General features: G+C 36.2%; 1 protein-coding gene across 16 annotated transcripts in view; it reads right to left on the bottom strand.

The window, feature by feature from the left end:
- The window catches only part of HERC1 (HECT and RLD domain containing E3 ubiquitin protein ligase family member 1), a 163,095-nt gene that overhangs the window by 53,074 nt on the left and 89,211 nt on the right, over window positions 1–20,810 (bottom strand). For 7 of the 16 annotated variants that reach the window (XM_039865348.1, XM_039865346.1, XM_039865356.1 and 4 more), the window contains 12 exons: window positions 20,517–20,754; window positions 20,178–20,371; window positions 18,884–18,925; window positions 17,016–17,171; window positions 15,471–15,577; window positions 14,862–14,972; window positions 11,971–12,147; window positions 6,986–7,225; window positions 6,526–6,609; window positions 4,443–4,963; window positions 1,860–2,635; window positions 391–589 (listed from right to left, as the gene is read on the bottom strand). In XM_039865348.1, coding sequence (XP_039721282.1) covers window positions 391–589; window positions 1,860–2,635; window positions 4,443–4,963; window positions 6,526–6,609; window positions 6,986–7,225; window positions 11,971–12,147; window positions 14,862–14,972; window positions 15,471–15,577; window positions 17,016–17,171; window positions 18,884–18,925; window positions 20,178–20,371; window positions 20,517–20,754 — 2,845 coding nt within the window. The remainder of the gene's footprint in view (window positions 1–390; window positions 590–1,859; window positions 2,636–4,442; window positions 4,964–6,525; window positions 6,610–6,985; window positions 7,226–11,970; window positions 12,148–14,861; window positions 14,973–15,470; window positions 15,578–17,015; window positions 17,172–18,883; window positions 18,926–20,177; window positions 20,372–20,516; window positions 20,755–20,810) is intronic. The other 9 variants (XM_039865358.1, XM_039865361.1, XM_039865359.1 and 6 more) reach the window with 4 other exon arrangements.

The raw sequence follows: 20,810 nt of genomic DNA, 5'->3' as shown, positions 1-20,810 counted from the left end.
TGCTTTAAAGGGAAATAACCAGAGGAAATTATTTTAATGGAGGAAAATTATTCTCTTGGGGGCTATAATGTTAAAAATACAAGTATTTACTTTTTAAGGAAAAAATATATTCAAAATCCTAACCCCTCCCCACACAAAAAAGTCATTTTATAAGACAATAGAGTGCTGGAGTACCTGGTTGTCAGCTGCATGGTAGACTGACTATGGTCAGTTGTTAAACTTCTGAGAGACATTTTCAACTTTAGTAAAATGGGTTTGACCATATGATCTCTTAGGTTTCTTCTAGCTCTAAGAATGCTTTAAGTTGGGCACATTTTTCATTAGAGAACAATCAAACGTTCAGAACCACAGGAATCAAATATAGCAGGCTTTAAAGGTCAACTTCCCTACCTGAGAAGACTTAGTGGCATCACTCCTGGGGACTCAGATGCAGGCACGGTTTCTGTATCAGTGACTGGAGTGGTGGCAGTTGTAGTATCCTCCAGTGAGCTGCTCATAAAGGAAGTCGTACTTGAAGCTGATGGGCTAGTGGTAACTGGAGTCTGTGCCTGCTGGGCTTGGTCACTTTCTTCAGCTTGTTGATCGATCTCTATATACCAAGGTAAAAGTTAAGATAAAGGTTAAGAAAGTAGTAAGAATTTATTTTTTCAAATGTGACATGGGAATGAAAAACTTTTAACCTCTAATTTGGAAAGTTTCTAAATATATTTCATGAGCTATCGATTTCTATGAAAGATTTACAAAAAAATGTCCTTATATATATATATATCTTTGTAGTCACGATTGTACTCACAATTGTAGACTAAAAATAATAATGTTAACAAGCCCTTGTAATTAGTCATTTTTTTAGGGAAGGTTTTCTCAAAAACAAATAGTCTCACTTATGCTTGTAAGATTTGACTAGAGATACTCTAATAAAATCTGATCATTAAAACTGTTTTCTTAGCACTTTGATTTTGATGCCTATCTTTAAATAGGCAACAATGAAGACATGTAAATACAAGAATAATAAAATCCTTGACAGGAACTCCATGCTTCAAAAAAAGGCAATGCCTTGCAAAATAAACTACTCCTAAAAGTAAAAAACAAACAAACAAACAAACAAAAAACTAGTTGCTACAAAGATAGCTAATTCTATTAAAGTTTGCTAAATGGCCAACAGACCTTCATAATCATCATGATCTTAACACTCCTATTAAATGCACCACGCACCTCCCTCTGCCTATTTACTGCCTAAGCTAAGAAGGGAAGAAGAGGAGTAAAATAAAGGAAAGAAAGGAGGGAGAGGAAGGGGTGGAAGAAAAAAACAATGGAAGTTCCATGGAGGTAAGGCACTTTGTTTTATTCACTGCTGACTTCCCAGAACCTAGAAGAGTACCTGGCATATAGCAGGCACTCAATAAATTTTTACTGAATGAATCTCATTTTTATCGCAGAATTCATATTACCTCCAAAGGTGGAGATAAAATATAAAACAAGGTTTTTCATGTACAAGGCATAGTCTATGAAAGTAGTACTTTAAAATATCCTTTAAAATGTCTCTGAGAAGTTATCGGAATAATATATATTTTGAATTAGATCAATAAATACTCAAGTAACTTTTGTGGCATGAGTTAAATTTGTTTTACAAACTATAGTAATAATTATTAAATTCTAATACTTTATAGGTCTACAATAGAAAATTGTAAGTAGATTATTAATATAAAAGAACTGTTCATCTTGCAATGGGAAAACAATGTGAAATTGCTTTGGCCAAAAAAATATTTTTATAAATCACTTACATAATACATCACTTCTGACAATTATAAATAATTTCAACGGCACAAAAGCAAAACAAACAAAAAAATCAGATAACATACCTTGCTTCATTTTTCCCCCAAACTGGTCTTCTAAAAGCCCATGGACCACTAATTTATAGATCATGGCTTGAGCTCGTTCCAGATCAGCTAATCCCAACGCTCTCTTTATGGGCGACCGCATGACTGCTCGCTTCACCATGTGTCGCATCAAGAACTGCAGGGCTGCACGCATCTCCACATCTTCGTGAACAACTGGAGAGCTCGCACAGTCTGAGTTGTGACCATTTTCAGCTAGAACTTTTGGTATCAGCAACAGCTCAGCATATTTACTACAGCCAAGAAGAGCACTAAGTGATTTCATAGCACCGAGGTAGAGATAAGACAGCTGGACTGCTCTGATTTCTGACTGGGCTATGTCATGGTTTTTGGACATGTGTTCATGATTTTTTCTTTTTCCTTCTGCTATTTGATGTTGGGATTCCACACCTGGCAGAGTTGGATCTAAGGAAAATGAAGCTATTTCGTTTTCTGATTTGGAGCTTGTGGTACCTTGACTTTTGACATCATCAGATGTTAAGCCAGTCCGCATATCTAAAGCAGATTCACTCTCAGTTTTCTGCTCAACATCCCCTTTCTCCTCAGATTCATGTCGGTGTTTCTTTTCATGTCGCTTGATGCTCTGTTTGCTTATGTCTTCATGAATGCCAGTCAGATACGTGAGGTCCAGCAACACAGAAGCCGTCAGACCTCGGAATCGTGCCACGTCGAAAGGCAGTGGTTCACAGGGTTCCAGATTATACAATGGAGTATCACTAGGCGACCAAAAAGTTGGGAAGCTTTAATAAAGATCAGAATGACACAGGAAGAAGCAAGTGAGGGATAGACAGGAGGAAGATACAGAAAATAATGTAGACAAAATAAGATGCATCATGTACAGAGAATAATTTACACAAACTAGAGAAGTCATTACAAACAGAGAGAAAAATGAGTCTATTATGAGAAAATGGGGAGATGTGATGTAAAAAAGCAATGAAATGTGCATGTGCTTTCAAATAAGAATATTCACTATAATAAAAGCCAATAATTAGCAAAATTTCTGTATGAGCCAAACAGTAAATATTTTAGACCCTGTAGGCCACATGGTCTCAGTTACAACCTTTGAACCCTGCCGCCATAGTGTGAAAGCAGCCATTCATAATAGAGAAACAAATGGGTGTGGCTGTTTAACTTTATTTACAAAACCGGGAAGTAGGCCAAATGTTCTTCAATTCCTGATGTAAGCTATTTGGAAAGTTTGTATAATAAATCTGGTTTATTATGTGGGTAATGGCCATTTATAATCTACTCCAGAGAAGACGTTTTTTCCTTAAAATATGACTTCGTAATTTTCAATTAATGCTAACTTATAGTTTAAGCAAAAATATGATCACATATTTCCTGATATTTGGCAAGAATTTCCTGACGTTTAAAAATGTTATATAAAATGTAATAGAAAGCTTGAGGAAGTATAGAAAGTTTGGTGGTATACCTCTGTATTATTAACCTAAATCTTGGTTCTCGCTTAACTTTCCCAATCTTATTTACTCTTTGCCTTGCTTCTCGTATTTATTTTGCTATATTATAAGCATATTAATAAGGCTTAATAAATCCTTTCTAAAACAAGGCAAAGGATAAAAGAAAAAATATTTCCACATAACACTGTAAAATTTTCATTGGTTTCTTACCTTGGAAGAGTAGGAGGAGGTAAAGTTTATTAACTCCTGAAATTGTGTATAAACTTTATATATGTGTATTTTTCAGCTGAGAGGGTCTATAGCTATTGTTAGAATGTAAAGCAGTACTGCCTCCAAAAAATACTTAAGAACCAATGTTTTAGATATTGTCCCATGTCATATTAACATTACAAAGCAATCACTTTAAGCAGCATAATGAACAGCTGTATTATATCATCGATAAATCCCTATCTTCAAATAATACAACTATGTAGAGTCAATAGATAAGTGAGTCAATCCCCTTATCGTTGGAGATACTTGGCATATTTTTAACATATGAAGTTTCTATTTCACATAAATCTTATCGGATTGCAAAACCCATCTAAATGCTTTTAAGTACATACACAGTTTGTGTCAAATGTAATTTTTGTGTCTATCCAAAATGCTGCACATACACCAAGGGGATAGAAATATGTGCTTAAAAAAAGGCAAGAATACTTAAAATCACAGATAACAGAAAACCTAATTCTAGTCACTCAAATGTTCCCCTTCTAAATTCAAAGCCCTCCTACACAAAATGTAACTGACAGATTTGCTGGCTGGCTCTCTATTCCAACGTGTAATGAAAATGATCGAAAGGCAGGAAGTCAAATGAAAAACAGAAAGAAGGATCCTAGTTTAACTTACCATTTCTTCAAAAAACAAAACAAAAACTATATACTTTATAAACCACTAGTGTTCCAAGGAACACAGATTTAGGAAATATTCCTTTATGAAATCATAGTACTCATACCCAAATGCATGAAAAAAAGTATTTTAAAAAGTTAACTGGCTGCTCACCTAAAATACATAATTACTCATTGTCCATAGGCAATGGCCCATGTCACCATTAAATACTCATTTGCTAAAAGTGTAACTTAACAGATCATACCTGATAGTAATTTCTGCTTCATCCCACTGGACCTTGGCAGATGTGCTGCCCTCTTTGACCACTCCCAGCAGTGTAGCATGGCGCCCAGTTTGCTTGTGAACACACCGACCTCCAACTCTAAGACCAGCATCAACTCCTCCTATCACTGCCAGCACAGGCCACACCTCTATGCAAAGGGTCCTCAGCTGTGGCTCTGAGAGGTCGGCAAGGCCATGTCTACTGTGTTTACCTTTCTCTTCTTCTTTGCTCTCCTTCTCCTCTCTCATTTCATTTTCCTCTCGGCTTTGAACCGAGCGGCTTTTCTTTAGCTTCTGACCTGACTCTTTAATACATATCTTAATTTTGTGGAGCCTTTCCATCATTTTTTTGTTAATGCAATAAGTCCAACGGTCTGTTCGGTGAAGGATTCGGATAAGCTGAATAGTGGCCTCTGCCAGCACTGCTGCTACTGGACTACAAACGGGGTCTCCTGGAAGTAAGTCTCGAGGTGTGCCACGCATCTGCATATCACAAATTTTTACCTGTAAAAGAGGGTAGCAAATGTGTGATATTAAAAGTTCTCCTAAACTATCAGACATTATAAATTCTAGCACATGTAATCCCATGTTGAACTAGTGTTTGGTCTCCTAATACATGTGTGTTATACCACTAGCCCCAGATCTACTAAAGTTAGTAGCAAAACAGTTCTCTGAAATATGCTGCCCAGTCATTTAAACTTCCCGCAGCCTCTGAGTATCAGAGCTATTGCAGCCACACAAAGGAAGGATACAGACCAAGGTATATGTGACTGACTCGATTTAGTCAAAAAAAAAAAAAAAAGCCTTGAGGATCTATTCGCTCTCATCCTTGAGACTCCAGAATAATATTGAGTCCTGGGACCATCTTATATTATTCAAGGGGCATTAAAATAAAACCATAAATTTAGATAATTGGGATAGTCCCAATATAGGCGCACACTTCAAATAAGACATATATAGAGAGATTAAAAGAAGAGCAAGACTTAAGTTCAAATCTTAACTCTGCATAATCTTAGAAAATTATTTAATCTCACTAACCCTCAGCTTTTTCATCTGAAAAGAATGGCACTAGTAATATCTGTTTCTTATGGTAATTTTAAAGATTAAATAAGACTATGCACAGAAAGTGCTTATTAGCACAGTGCCAGACATATAACAAATGTTCAAAAAAATGTCAATGGCTAGCTTGAAATTATACCTTCTTGAAAAATTTTAAAATATATTTAAAAGCATATAATAAAAAGTAACTTTCATGGTTAAGATTTACCAAATCTAGCACTTCCATTATAGAAATATTGTAGGGGGACAGAGCATATTTAATCCGAATTCCAGAAATAATTTAGCAAATAATCTGCCAAATTACAAATGTCTTTATTAATAAATATTCTGCCAGAAAGAAAAAGAAATACAATATATATGATAGCATGAAAACTTTCTACTAAAAAATAACTAGAAATTCTGGAGACCTGACCTAGGTTACACTACATCTTTAAGTGAAAGGATGGGAAAGAAAACAAATCCACCCACCAGCACAGGAAGACCACAAACAAATTTGTTTCTGCTTGGGTTTTAGATGAGGAGAAAAACAGTTTATGCTGAGTGGGTGATCTCTTTAATATGATCCTCCTAAAGGTTTGGGGATTAAATTTACACCACCTACAAAATCTGAGAACCCCCTCAGCTGAATGAATGAAAGGCAACTGCCCCCATCACAACTGGAACTTCCAATATTCAGCTGATGATATCTGATTATATTTAAGATTATTTCTATATTTCTCTCATATTCATGTGTCAATAAACCAGATTATCCATAAACTATTTCCTACAATTTTTATAACTGCACATATGCTTGAAAGTTGACTCGCTATACTCACATTGCCAGAATATCAAATAAACACCTTAAAAGGGCTATTTTTAAGAGTAAGCTAACCTTGTAAAACTGTAAATTACCTGAGCATGTACTTTCAATGGTAGAAATAACATATTTATAAGCTTTACCTGATGTTAATGAATATTAATAAAAAATGACAAATATCTTTTATGCTTTATACTTGAGGTCTCATTACCTTTTCCCCTGGGTTGCTACTATAGAACATTACGCACGGGTACAACTCTGCTGCATCCACATCTTCAAAAGCTAATTTGGGTTCCTAGAATGTGGCAGAGGTGATGAAAAGAAAATAAAAATATTTTTTAAAATTGATGATATCCAATCACCTTAAGATTCAAAGCTCTTAGACAGAATGAAGTTACTAGAGCCAAATCTCAATTAACCTTACGAACCAAGGAAATTCCACATGTAGTAAATAATCCTAATTTGTTCATCTGTTTCAATAATCTTACTTGGATTTTACTATCTTTCTGTTGTTTATTTAGTGCTGATAAATACTATGTGAACAAAAAGGTATTAGAGAAAAGCAAAGAAGAATGGATAATCTATAAACCGAATAACCAGCACCTGAATAACTGAGTTGAATGTAAACAAAAACAAGAAAACATGCAATGCTTGTGAATGAGTTTCAGTACCTCTCCGTTTTTCCCAAAAGAAATGGTCCTGGCTTCCATGTCTAACACACAGGTAATGAAATCTCCTTGAGTAAAGCTGGACAATGTCAGAGTCTGTTCTCCATTGTGATAGAGGTTACCACTGTAGGCCCGATAGAGCCACATATCCGAGGTAGTACGGTGGTTAAAGTCATGTACTGGCCAGCGAGAAACTCCAACACATGTGCCTTCATTACCTCTGTTTTCCTTCACAATGTAAAACTAAAATGAAGATGGTAATGTTCATTAAAGTTCAAAAATCTGTTTATATACTATTAATTGCATAAACCAATACTGGGGAATATGTTTATAGATAATATTTACACATTTATGAGAATATAAGTTTATCTTCAGTCTAAGTGAAAATATACAAATGAAATAAATTATATCATTTTGTGAAGATTTTTAAACAAATTTAATCTTTACCTTGTAGAATATTTAGAATAATCTTTGAGTACTTATTTTAAAAAAATTGTTTTTGTTATAGTTGACAATCTTATATTAGTTTCAGGTCTACAGCACAGTGGTTAGACAATTATATAACTTACAAGGCGATCCTCCCCCATTAGTCTAGTACCTATACGGCAACATATATAGTTAATACAATATTACTGACTATGTACCCTATGCTTGAGTACTTATTTTAAATAAAAAATTTCAGCTTACATTTAATTACAAAGTTGAAGAAGTATGTCTAGTCCAGAAAATTATTAATGGAAAGTTTCAATTCTTTACATACAAAATTTCCAACTACTCTCTTATGTATACTTCTGTGCAGAAAAGAGTTAAATAGCAGGCCTGAGACTATTACCTTTAAAAGGGCATGCTTGTAAAGGTGCCTTGCCAGGCCTAGACTATTTGAACAAACATTGTAACTGTGGTTTACACTGAACGCTGGCTTTCCTTCTGGGAGTATGGAATTTTGGTACATTCCAGGCAGAGGGTACTTTCATAACCAGACCCCAGAAAAAATCTTGGGCACTAAGTTTCTAATGGGCTTCCCTAAAGCACTGCACACATGTTGCTGCATTTTATTGCTAGAGAAAGAGTATGTTCCATGTGACCTCTCATGGAAGAGAGAGAACGTAAGGAAGCCTGCACATGAATTCCTCCAGATCCACTTGTGTCTTTTACCTTTATTCAGCTACATATCCTTACTGCGTCGTTATAATAAACGTACTTAGTGATAAGTACGATTACATGTTGAGTCCTATTAAATCTTTCTAGTCAATAAAGGGGTGATCTTGGGAACCCCTGACACAGTAGTGGGAACCATAAGACTCACTACAACTACAACTCATTAAAATATAGTTACAGCGTTACTTTGGGAAAAGACAACTCTGGTGTCTAGTGGCTGTAAAGTTACATATGTTATGAAACAGCAGGTGAGTTGCTATCTGTTGTGACAGATAAAAGTTACCTGTGGAATTCAAAAACAATAGATCCAAGTAAAAAATATGCACTTCAAGCTGGAAAATCATCAGCCTCTAAGAGTTGGCTCACTGGATCCCCTGAATGCTTTGGCCTTGCTAACTAACATGAGGGGGGAAAAAAAGAGAAGCCAGGGTAAAATTTTTTATTCTCTCCTCGAGGCAGGGAAAGAAAGGGCCCCAAACATTCCCACAAATGGACTATGGATGGGCCAAAGAATAAACATTAGTTTGCAGTTGTTGTTCTTTCCTTCAGGTGGCAGGAAAGAGTTCAAAAATTCCTGAAGGTGAGTTTTGGGTAGACCAAAAATATGAGAAGCATGTGCTGTTGTTTCCTCCAAGTGAGAAGAAAAAAAATATTAAATCAATTCCCAGGGCTGGAGCAAAGCTTTATTTAAGCAAACTGGAGAAAAAAAGAAAGAAAAGGCCACTTCAGCTATTTTCTTTAGCTTAGATGTAGCAGTGCCCCTTGCCCAATCTATTCATCCTGTAAATGCTAAATTTACCACTAAGGGTTTGAAAACTTGAGATCTGAGATGCAGAAAGTAAATTTTAAAAAACAGCTTTGTTTTGTGGCTACTGCATCTGGATGTATGATAAAAACCGATGTAAAATGTTATGTGCTTGTAATTTCATAAATGTTAAGAGATCGTCCTGATCAGTGAAAGCTGTAGAGGCACGACTTCCTTGTTTTTTTGCCACCAGTGGATAGAACGGAATTTAAACTTTCTGAGTATTAGAAACAAAACAAGTGTCTATAACTGATGATTTTTTGCTATGGTTTTTCCCCATTGGAGCCTCTGGAAAAAAGGAGACAAAATAAGAATGGCATTCCCCATGTGGAGATAGATATAGAGTTTTTAAAAGCAGTTTTCAGTTTCCAATGAGTTCTTATAAATTCAGATATCTGTCTGACCTTTAGAAACATGATTTTCCAGCCTGAAGTACATATTTTTGAGTGGGTAAATTTGAACTCAATAAGACTGACAAGACAAAAAGGGCTTAAGAAAGCCTCGCTTGTTATTTGGGCTTAAAACACAGCTGTCTGCTCCTACAGCATCTGGGCTTTATTGTGCCAAAAAAGTTGCTAGCTTTTTAGAATCCTGAATTCACAGATTCTAATTGCCTGGACCTGACTCTAAGCTAAAACCTGATACTGTCTGCTATAGGGTGTTTCAACCCAACGTAAGTTGTGCTTAACCAAAGGCACCAGCCCAATGAACAAAACTCAAACTCTGGGACTGTTGTAGATTTAGGATTCCTCTGTGGGTCATAAACTAGGAAGACATCATGAATTCTGGCTGGATTGTCTGGGACTCTTGCAAATGCCCTTGGGAAAAGGGCTTAGTCTTAGATTTCTGACACAGAAACTGATTACCTTCCTAATTTGTGATTCCAACCAAAAGCTGAAAGTTGGCATACCACAGGGAGTAATGACCCCTTTGTTCACTCTTAACAAATTGGACTCTAGACCTTTTCTTAGGGATGTCCCACTGCTATTGATTTACTTTGTTCAGCTTTTTGGTTTAATTGTAATTTGCAACAACAGACTTGACTCTACATATGTCTCATCTTTCTTCTGATATACATGCCTTAGTAGATGAAGCTCTCCCCACAGACTGATCTTTTCTAGGATGCTCACTGGATAAATGATTATGATAAAAGGAGGTAGAAAGTTTTGTAAACCTATTTTGAAAAAAAAAAAAAACATTTTTAATTGGGATTTTGTCCTGATCGATTTTAACCTTTCTGATTAAGTTGTATAAAACTCTTGTGAAAATTCTTTAGTTTCTCCTGTACCCAACCCATCTGGACAAAAGGTTTAGATGAAGATAAAAAAATGACTGGAAAAGTTTGAAGTTGTCTATGCTCCCCTGAACAAGCCTGATCCTGTCTGATCTCGAAGTTAAGCAGGGTCGGGCCTGGTTAGTACTTGGATGGGAGACCACCTAGGAAGACCAGGAGCGATAAAGGTAAAAAATAAATGAAGAAGGGATTATAAACTGACAAGGTCCTTGAAACCTGTGAGGTCAACCCAGGGTTGCCTCACCTAAAAAAAAAAGTTTGAAGTTATAATTACTAAATGGGACTTTAGTTGCTTTTAGAATAAGAGTTAAAACACAAAACAAAACAAAACAAAAAAACAAAAAACCCAAGCCCTGGGGAAATGTGGAGGAGTGGGGAGGGATTAATGATCTTTTGTTTTTCAGAATTGTTCCTCCTCCTAGGGGGAAAAATATCCCTGTTGTCTAGAAGCCTGTAGTGAGCACTTTAAATTCAAACTGCCTGTTGAGCCTCCCACCACACCTGACAGACTATAAGAAGCAAAGGGTGGCCCTAGATCCTGCAGTTTGCACAGAACACCTCCAGATGTCATCCAAACTCTGGAGGCAGATAAACTGATGTTATAGACAAGCAAAATCATTTAACTGACTGCTCTCGGGCAGTCCCTCTGAAACCAAGGGCTCAACTTATTTGGACAGCACTCAGAACAGAGGGTAGGAGGTCACATTGGTCCTGTCAACTTTTTCTGCCTGATTACTATACATCCTGATTAGGAATATCTTAACAATTATACACTCATTGTTCCAGGGATACCATATATGCCCTGTGTGATTGTATTTCTTGTGTGTGTACCTACCATGACACTACTGAAGTCCTGGACTGGCAGGAAATGTGCTGTTAAATTGATGTCTAAACCAGTTTTAAAAGGTTTAATACAAAAACTTAAAGACAAAGCCACATGACTTTTTAATATAGACATTTATGGTTAATAAGATTTATTTTAATTGGTTATGTCTAGGGCCCCTAAAAGATATAACTGAAGTCAATACTACCTGTTGGTCTCACCCAACTGCGTGGGGTCCTACTGATAATAATTTTATTGTAAAGATACTGTGGCCAAGAGCCAAGGGGGTGGACTGTGCCAAAAAGGAGTTAACACAGAAGAGACAACTATCCTTCGAAAAGCCTGCTTGTGATGTTGGCCCTTGGCTGGCCTCTGGGAACCAGACTGGTAAACAGTTTCCTACACTGATAAGAACTTTCTCTAACTGATAATGGTGGCTCATTGTGCCTAGACTGTTTGTACAACAGTATGGTTTATACTAAACACCTGCTTTCATTCTGGGACTCTAAAATTTTAGCATATATCTGGCAGAGAGTATGTGACCAGCATCCAATAAAAATCTTGGGCACTGAGACTCTAATGGGATTTCTCAGGCAGAAACATAATACACATGTCATTGCATTTTCACTGCTGGGTGTGCACTGTATGTCCCCTCATGGCAGGGACTATCATGCTTTTTTAACCATTCATTTAAAAAATTTTAAAGATAATTTTAGAATTGCATAAGTTATAAAAACTGTATATCCTTCATTCAGTTTCCATTTATGCTAATATCTTAAATAATGATAGAACACTTAAATATAATGATTTTTAAAAAGTCTTTCCATACATTTTTCATAAGAATCTGGAGAAAAAAGACTAAATGCTAAGAACTAAAAATGCTAAAAACTACTTGGAATTCAACGCACCTTCCACTGATAGCACCCAGAAGTTACTCCAGTAGATGCCAATCCATATCCTTTTCCTCCACTGCCATGAGTTAAAATCTGTCCATTCTCCACTAGGCAACACTGGGCTTTCTCTGGATCAAAGGAGACTTCTTGTATAGGGAGATTCTCATCTTCTTCCTCCAATTCTCCCTGCTTCTACCAGAAAGGAAGCTGGGTCAGTATTTTGGAGTAACCCCAGACCTCAGTTAGTATATATTCTAAGACTCCTTGGTTTGAATCCACAAATATTTATTAAGTATCTACTACATACCATTTACTATGCAGGCAATGGGAATACAATGATAAATATAGCATGGTCCCTGCCTATAAAGAGCTTACAGTCCAATTAGGAGACAGAAAGACAAATAACACCAATATTGTAGTAAGAGAATAATAGAAATTACATGACAGATATATCAAAAACATAAAAAATTTAAGTCTCTAACCCTGCTTTGGAAGGATAAAGTAATCATTCAAAAGACGATGACTTCTGAGCTTAGTTCTAAATGATGAGAAGGCATTAAGCAGCTGGTCAAAAGGAGAGACAGGCATTTAGGGCAGTATGTACAGCATGTGTCAAGGCATGAAGGTGCAACAGAGTACAGTGAGTTAAAGAAATTGCAAGCAGTAAGAAATATCTGGAGGATGAGACTGGCAGAAAACAAGCCTAGAAAGAGAAGAAGGAATAAAATTAGAAAAGGCTTTGAATGCAATTTTAAGTTTGAACTTTACTCTAAAGACAGTAGTGAATGCCTACACAGAATGATTTATATAGAGGGTCTCCAATCAGATCTGTGTTTTATAAACACTGTTTTACCAAGAGTGTACAGGATGAAGGCAGAGAGACCAATCGGAAGATTACTACAAGAGCTCAGATAAGAAATACTGGAGACTTGAATTCATTCCTTTGTTCAATGAGTATTAAGCATCTACTAACGTGCCAGGCACTATACTTGATCTTCTATATTTAGCAGTATATTAACTAGATAAGGTCTCTGCTATTATAGAACTCATATCTTGGAAGATGAAGACAAAATAAACAAGAAAATATCAGGTAGTAAGTGCTGTGCTGAAATTAAAACAGGTGATGGAACAAAGAATGTATGGCAACTAGATGGAGGATCAGAAGGGACTCTCTGCAGAAGTAATAATTAAGTTGAGACCTGAATAGTAAGAAGTTGACCTCTGAGAAATATATCTAAGGGAAGTGCTAGTAGAGAGTGCGAATAGCTAGTGCAAAGCCTGAAAGAAAGAATAAACTTATTGTGTCCAAGAAACAGGAAGAAGGCATGTTGTTCCGAGTGTAGAGAGCAAAGAGGAGAAAATAAGGAGTTCTAGATTTTATCCCAAGAATAAGAAACCATAGGAGAGTTTTAAGCAGGGGACCAACATGCTCTGATTTACAATTGTACAATATCACTCTGGATCCTGTGTAGAGAATGGATTACAGGGAGTTAACAATGGAAGCAGAAAGACCAGTTAGGAGGCTATTGCATAGTTCATGTCAGTGATGATAGCGGCTTACCAACTGGGTGATGGCAGAGGAATGAGGATGAGGGTAAATATAAGTTATGTTTTACAAAGGAGTCAATGGGACTTGGAGACTGCATGGATAGAAAAAAATGGGGCAGGGAGATAGAAAAAGAGGAATTAGGGATGACTCCTAGGTTTTATGGCCAAGTCACTAACTAGGCAGATGGAAAAGCCTAATGAAGGAATAGGAAATGGAAAAAACTAAGAATGCTTCTGAGATGCCTATTAGACTATCATTCATGTGGTAAGGCAAGTAGAAGATGGGTATGAAAGTCTAGAATTCAGGAAAAATGTCATAAGTGGAATTAAAAATTTGGGAATCAATGGCATATAGGTCTGCATAAGGTTTGGCTGGGTACAGGAAATGGAATGGAGGTAATAGTTGAGGGAAAAAAGGGGTCTTGGGACCAAGACTTGGGATAATTCAACATTTAGATTAACCAAAAAGAAAGAACCAATAAAAGAGAATGAGAAGGAAAAGGCCATTGTATTGAGATAGAAGGAAAACCAGAAAAAGTATAGAATCATGAAAACCCAGAGAAGGATGAAGGTAGCTAGATGGATGGATTCAAGAGCTATGTAGAAGGTAAAATCAATGAGGCCTAGTGACCAGATGGATGAGGACATTAGGAGAATCTACAGTTCCTAGGAATTCAGGTCTGGGAAGCTAGGTAAATGGTGGTGCCACCAATAAAAAAGGGGGAAAGATGTGAGGAGGAGACACTTGGGCTAGCATGTAAGTTTTGAAGGCAATAGGTGTAGGCAGGTATGACTGAAACTGCTGGAAGCTAAGGAAAGAATGTTGAGGAATACCATAGTTTGAGATACAGGCAAGGAGAAAGTGGCATCAAAGAAGAGATGCCTCTAGAGGGAACTGAAGATTGGCAGAGGGTATATGGCAATCTAGGAGAAGATACTGTTCTGAAAACAATAGAAGACTAGTGTTTCCAGAGGTCAAAAAACATGTATACTGTATTTAGCAATTAACACTTACCTTTGTCACTTAATTTCTGTGCTAAACAATGGGTTGCAGAGATAATGAAAAGTAAGGAAGTAGCTGAAACATGTATAAGATTACTCTTCTGAGAAGCTTAGCAATGAAGGACAAGAGAGAAGATAAGAAAGGCTTCATGAATAAAAGCGGGATTTGGGAGGTATGAATGACAGATGCTTATGAGCTGAGGAGAAAAAACTAGTGGAGAGAGAGAGAGAGAGTACAGAGAAGAAGATGGAAGAACTGATAGAACAAGGTCCCTCAGAGAAGAAGAGATCCAGAGACAAGTGACAGGATATTCATTTATGCTATCTAAGAGTACCCTTCTGAAAGAATTAATTACCTGTAATTTTATTTCTTGTTCTTTTTCCTTTATCTGAAGAGCATGTTTGGCCTGAGCAATGGGTGTCTCCCACATACAATCCGACAGAAGGGAAAACAGGCGTTCAACAACCTATTTATAGAAAGAAAAAGAATGACGACATTTATAATGGGTAATGTAAATATTTTTAGAAAAAATAAATCATTTAACTGTAATATTAAGTCCCAAGTGAAACTTGATTATATCAATGTCCAACAGCTATCTTGGGTGTATCTTTTTTTAGAAAGATCATTAATCCAATAGAAAGTGGGTTCCATTGCCCTCATGTTGCCTGACTATATGGACCTCTGAATAGGCCATCCGACCTCACACCTACTAAGAAATTTCACAAATTTTCCTTTCCTTCTGGCCTTGTATGTATTCACTATCTCCCTCCTCCTCATAACCCATTACTTAATTTCTCTTTCTCCTTGCTTAGAGATGAAATAACAAAGAAAGCAATCTAAGAAGAGTAAGTTTTGCTACTGAATAAATGATACATTTACAACTGAAGAGACTACAGGTTTATATTCTTGGTGAATCATGTTGTGTATATCAGAAACATCTTCTAACAACTTTCAAAATAGAAACCTGGGCCATTTGATCATCTTCTACACCAGATTCACAAGCTGGTAGCACAGCCTCAAGGACATGAAGTGCAAGGAGCCTTGTTCTTAAGTTACCAACTAGAGGAATACCTGGGGAGGAAAAACATTTTTTTTATTATCAATATGACTTAAATTCAAAGTTTAAATGAACTTATTGAAAAAAAATCCCTGAGACTGCTAAGCATTTATGGGCAGAACAAACTTCACTTCAACCTACTATCACAAGAATTCTGGACTCATTCTGTATCCATTAGTGTATATGAATATTTATATTTATATTTCAGTTTTTATGTATATGTAAAGAGAGTAGCACTATAATAAACTACCTATACCAAGTACTGTCCTATGAATTTCATATACATTAACTCTGTTGACCCTCATAAATCCTACACTATACCCCTATTTTACTGATGAGAAAACCAAGGCTCAGAGAATTTATGTAACTTGACCAAAGCCACACAATTCAGTAGAGGCAGAGGTAGAATTTTAAACAGATCTGTTAATCATAAAACTCAGGCTTATCATATCCTTTCATTGCTTCTTCTCTGCCCATACCCTGACTGCTTCAGAGAGATTCTAAAGGTTAATGGGAGTAAGTAGTTTATACTTTTCTAAAGTAAGCAAAGGTATAGACAGGCTACTGTCACTCTTTTTTATACCCATTACTGCAATAAAAGCAATTAAAAATAAATGAATATCTAATTTTTCTTTACATTCTAAGACCTTAGTCAATATTATATAAGCCTTATCTTATTAAAAGAGAAAAAAAGCTCTTACCAGTAAGTTATTCTAGTTAAGAAAAACTAGTAAAGTATATTGAGAATATATACACATAAAACAACAAGTACCATGGAAGATTACATTATATTTTACTATATTTAAAAGACTAGGATCATGAAAAAGTCCTGGAAATGAAGAGGAGTAATGGTTGAACAACACTGTGAATGTCATGTATTGTACACTTAAATAGTTATAATGGTAAATTCTATTTTATGTACATTTTACCACAATTAAAAAAAAAACAGACTAGGAAGGACTGACAGTAATCTTTGCAAGCAGACCAGGCTTTTCAGCTAAAAACCAGGAATTAAGCCTATTATATAAACTTTCATAACTAGCACATAATGAGAAGTTACAAAGTACAGAAATCATATCATAAGAGAGAATGAACACATTCAGATCTATATTTTGATAATACAAGAAGTGAGGGCAAAATCTGTATCAAATTATCATATTAAACAGGACGTTCTCTGCTTATTTTTATTATTTCCATAATCTGAACAAATAGGGCCAAGTTCTCGATTAAATCCGTGACCTTCTCCAATGCTACTTTCTGCTATTATTGACTATCAATTTTTATTCCTGAAATTCGAGTTTTCTTTTGATCAAATAAGTACTCAGAAAACAAGAAAGAAAAGTCTTGAAATCAAGTTTAAGTATCTAATGTTGTTAAAGCCTGGCATTATCTGAATAAAACACATGTGATATAAAAAAAAAAAAACTCTAAAACAAGGCAAAAGTCATATACCTGAAGAACACTTCTGAGATGCTATATTTAGAAGCACCTCTGTCCACTTTGGAGAAGCCATTTTTGACTGAATTGCTTTTGAAGACACAACTCTGCGAAGAAAAACTAAAAAATCCCCCAGATGCAGTTCGGCTGCATGTTGTTTCCTAAGAGCCGCTGAAGAGTGAAGAGACAAGTTTATATTATAACCAAGAAATACACTTTATATCAAGCAATTTACATTTAAATTGCAGTGAACACAAACCTAAATAAATTCAAAATCTAGGTTGTCTGCTGCTGAATTTTTAAGGAATACAATAGGAAAAGGACAGAAAATAAAGCCAAACTTAAAACATCTTTTATATCTGTATAAATAGTAAGCTTGCTAGAATAAAGTATGTGTACTTAATTTTGTGTGGGTTTTTTTTTACTGCTATACTAAAAAGCAACACTTCTCTACACAAGTCTAAAGTTCTAGTAGATAATATTTGAGGGAGATGGTCTGTAAACCCCCTAAAACCGTGTGTAGGAAAAATTGTGTGTGTGTGTGTGTGTATTTGGCAAGTAAGAGGGTTCACAAATTTAATCAAATTTCAATAAATCCATGATTCCACTCTTCCAATCAAATTAAGAATCACGTATCTAAAAAAGACTGTTTTCACAAATTTGCCCTAACCAAACTTCCCAGTTTTTCTACCAGCATCGACATCACTCTCTCATCACCTTCTCATACCTCCACCCTATGCATTTTGAAGCCAGAGAATTATCTGTTCCATGTTCTCTCTTCATCCAACACCTTTCATATTGCCTTAGTCTGGCAAAGTCCCACTCAGAGCCAGAGGAAAGAAGTATGCCAGTGGGGCAGCTGCCCAGAACGTAAATTGCTAGGGGCACTAACCCATGGAAAATCATAACCATTTGGAGACAAGTATATACAGCACTCCTTTCAGGGAGATCCTGGCATATCAAATTAAGGAACACAGGGCAAGTCAATTGTGATAGAGAGGAGATACCCCAACGACCAGTAATCTATCTTCATAGATGTCTAATTAAGTAGAAGAAATGTTTTACCAAGATGAATATGCAAGTCTATGACAGCTAAACTGCTAGGGACAATTAGAGAAAAAGCTAAGAACTCCTTCTCTACATTTCCTCTACATGTATTCTACCTCTTCTTTACCTAAATGCTAATAAGCAAATACTTTTTATAATATTAGTTTGAAGAACATAAAATCATTAGCCTTCCCTGGGTACCCACATATCTCACTTCAACCTTGTTCCTACATTTTCCTTCAAAGCCAGGTCAAAAGCTACCTCTTCTAAGAAGCCTTCTCTGTTGGCAGAGATCCCTGGGAGAATCTCTTTAATGAGGCTTCCATCCTACTCCCCACGCTCATCCCCAAGCAAGTATTTCTGTAACAAGACACTAAGTTAATTAAATTAATTAAAGCCTGGAAACCTCATATATTAAGTTGTTTGATATAAATGGATGATAGTTTCTGTTTCAGAATCAAGGCTACATTTGAAATGCAGGATAAACCTTTCAGTTAAGTATTTTAGAAGGTTTGTGGGGTTATTAATACCTAGGCAGCCTGTGCCTCTGAATGGTCTTCTCTCTAGGATGACTTGAGGGAATGGACACAGATTCAGTGTGCTATTCTACCTGCTGAGACTCCCTCACAGAACTGTTTAATTCTTTGCTGGGTATGAAAGGATCCAGTTTTCTTGGGGACCCACAGATATAGTAACTCTACTATATCTTCTCTGCACAGAGTACTCGATACCCAGCATAGAATGATGAGAAGCTATTACCTTAACGACCCTGTATCCCACACTGGATCTCAAGAAAACAGGAGGTGGCATTAAAAGCTTATTTTTATTTATCATACCTTGTGAGTCTGCCCATGCTCTTTGTATAAGCACCGTATTCTCTATACAAACAGAGAGAAAGAACTTGTCACAAGTTCAGCCTCTGATACTAAAAGCTAATCCTTAATCAGACTCATACATCCTCCTCGATTCTGACTTAAGAGATTTAGCCATTTCTTCTGAGTTTCTTGTATTACATTGTAATTATTTGTTTACATGTCTGCCTTCCTCATCATCCTAGAAGGTCCTTGAGGATAGAGACAATGTTTTATTGTTTTTTTATCCCCAGGGTATTTCCTCTATCCACTCCCCATATCTAAACAATTTATAGATATTGAAATATTAAAATATTCTAATATTAATATAAATATTCGTAAGCTCGCACTAAGTGACGGATATTGCTCTAAGTGCTTTACATGTATTAAATTATTTAATCCTCAAAACAACCTTAAGAGGTTGGTTCTATTATTCCTATTTTACAGATGAGGGAATTAGGGCACAGAATGGTTAGGTTAACTTGCTCTCTCCATCCATCATCCATCCATCCATCCATCCATCCATTATCCATCCACCCACCTGACCCCACCCATCCAACCATCCATCCAACCATCCATCTATCTATTCCAGAAAGGATGTAAAGGCTCACAGAGTTTATTATAGTAATAAGACATGGTAATTTCACAAAATATTTTTAATAAATCACAATTTTAGACCTTTATTCCCTTAATTATGTAACAGACATACACGGTAGTTCTGTTCAGGGCTTAATCTAATTTACTGAAATATAACATTCACTATAGTTTTTTAAAGCTATGAGCAGATGATATAGCAACCAAAATTGTGATGGCTAAGTACAATAATAATTTTTTTAGTGACTAGGGAACAGAACAGCCTAGCAAAAAGTTCAGTTCCTCTAATTCTAATCCAGTTCCCAAATAATAAAATCATTGGTCCTGAGAGAACACTTAAGTGAAGAGTATGGTTAGAGATGAGCTATCAGTGTCAAATGCTAAGGAAACATAACCTGGAGGGAATCAGTTACCTAGAATCTCTAGGTGCTAGAAATAGGACAGCCAAGGAAAGGTTGAACCTAGAGTGAGCAGTATGATCACCACATCAGGGTTAATGGACTCTAAGGAGAGAAGGTTCAGTCAGAAATTCATTTATATCATACATAGTTGGAGAGAAAAAGAGGTTTCTAAATAAATAAAAATCCTTTCATGCCTCACAACAGAAAGAAGTCTACGTTCTAATGATATACACACTATAGGGACTCAATAAATGCTTATAAAGAGAGAAATAGGTTTATGATACCTCTGAAATCTCTCTTCTCAGTTTCTCCACTGGAGTCACCTTTTTTTTCTTCTTCTTCACCCTCTTCTCCTTCCCCTTCTCCAAAAGAGGCCATAAGTAGTACACCAGCTTGGGACAACAAATTCTTCAACTGGCTACAGAGTAGATCCAACAAGGACTGAACTACTTTAGGGCTCAGTTTATCAGCATAGGTCCTATAGGAAAAAAGTAAGTGGTAATAACACAGAAGGGCAAATATTATACTTAAATACATAAAAGAGATTACGGAGCAACGGAAATTACTAAAATGTGAAAAGACAAGGCCCCACATAGTTCTACCAAGACATCTACAATGCTCACCCTGTAGTGATGGCTAGAATCTGGAGCAATCTTGTACTAGCCACTTTTAAAGCTGTGCTAAGTTGGGAAACACCCGTCTTTGGCAACAACTGCAGGGGTTGTCCTAGCATAGTGTCTGTGCCACATAACTGCGACAATACGTTTAGCAGACCAGTGGAAATTGCCAAAGAAACATCCACTGGTTGATAGTGAACACTCAGGGCAAACACTGTAACCAAAAGGAGACGCTGCTGGGCTTCTAAAAAAAAGAAAGAAAGAAAGATAGTTGAGAATCTTCTTTGAAGTAAATAAAGC

Source organism: Pteropus medius, unplaced genomic scaffold, assembly GCF_902729225.1.
Source record: "Pteropus medius unplaced genomic scaffold, Ma_sr-lr_union100, whole genome shotgun sequence".
NCBI lineage: Eukaryota > Metazoa > Chordata > Mammalia > Chiroptera > Pteropodidae > Pteropus > Pteropus medius.
The sequence above is the reverse complement of the archived record's forward strand: the minus strand, read 5'-3'. Positions and strand labels throughout refer to the sequence as shown.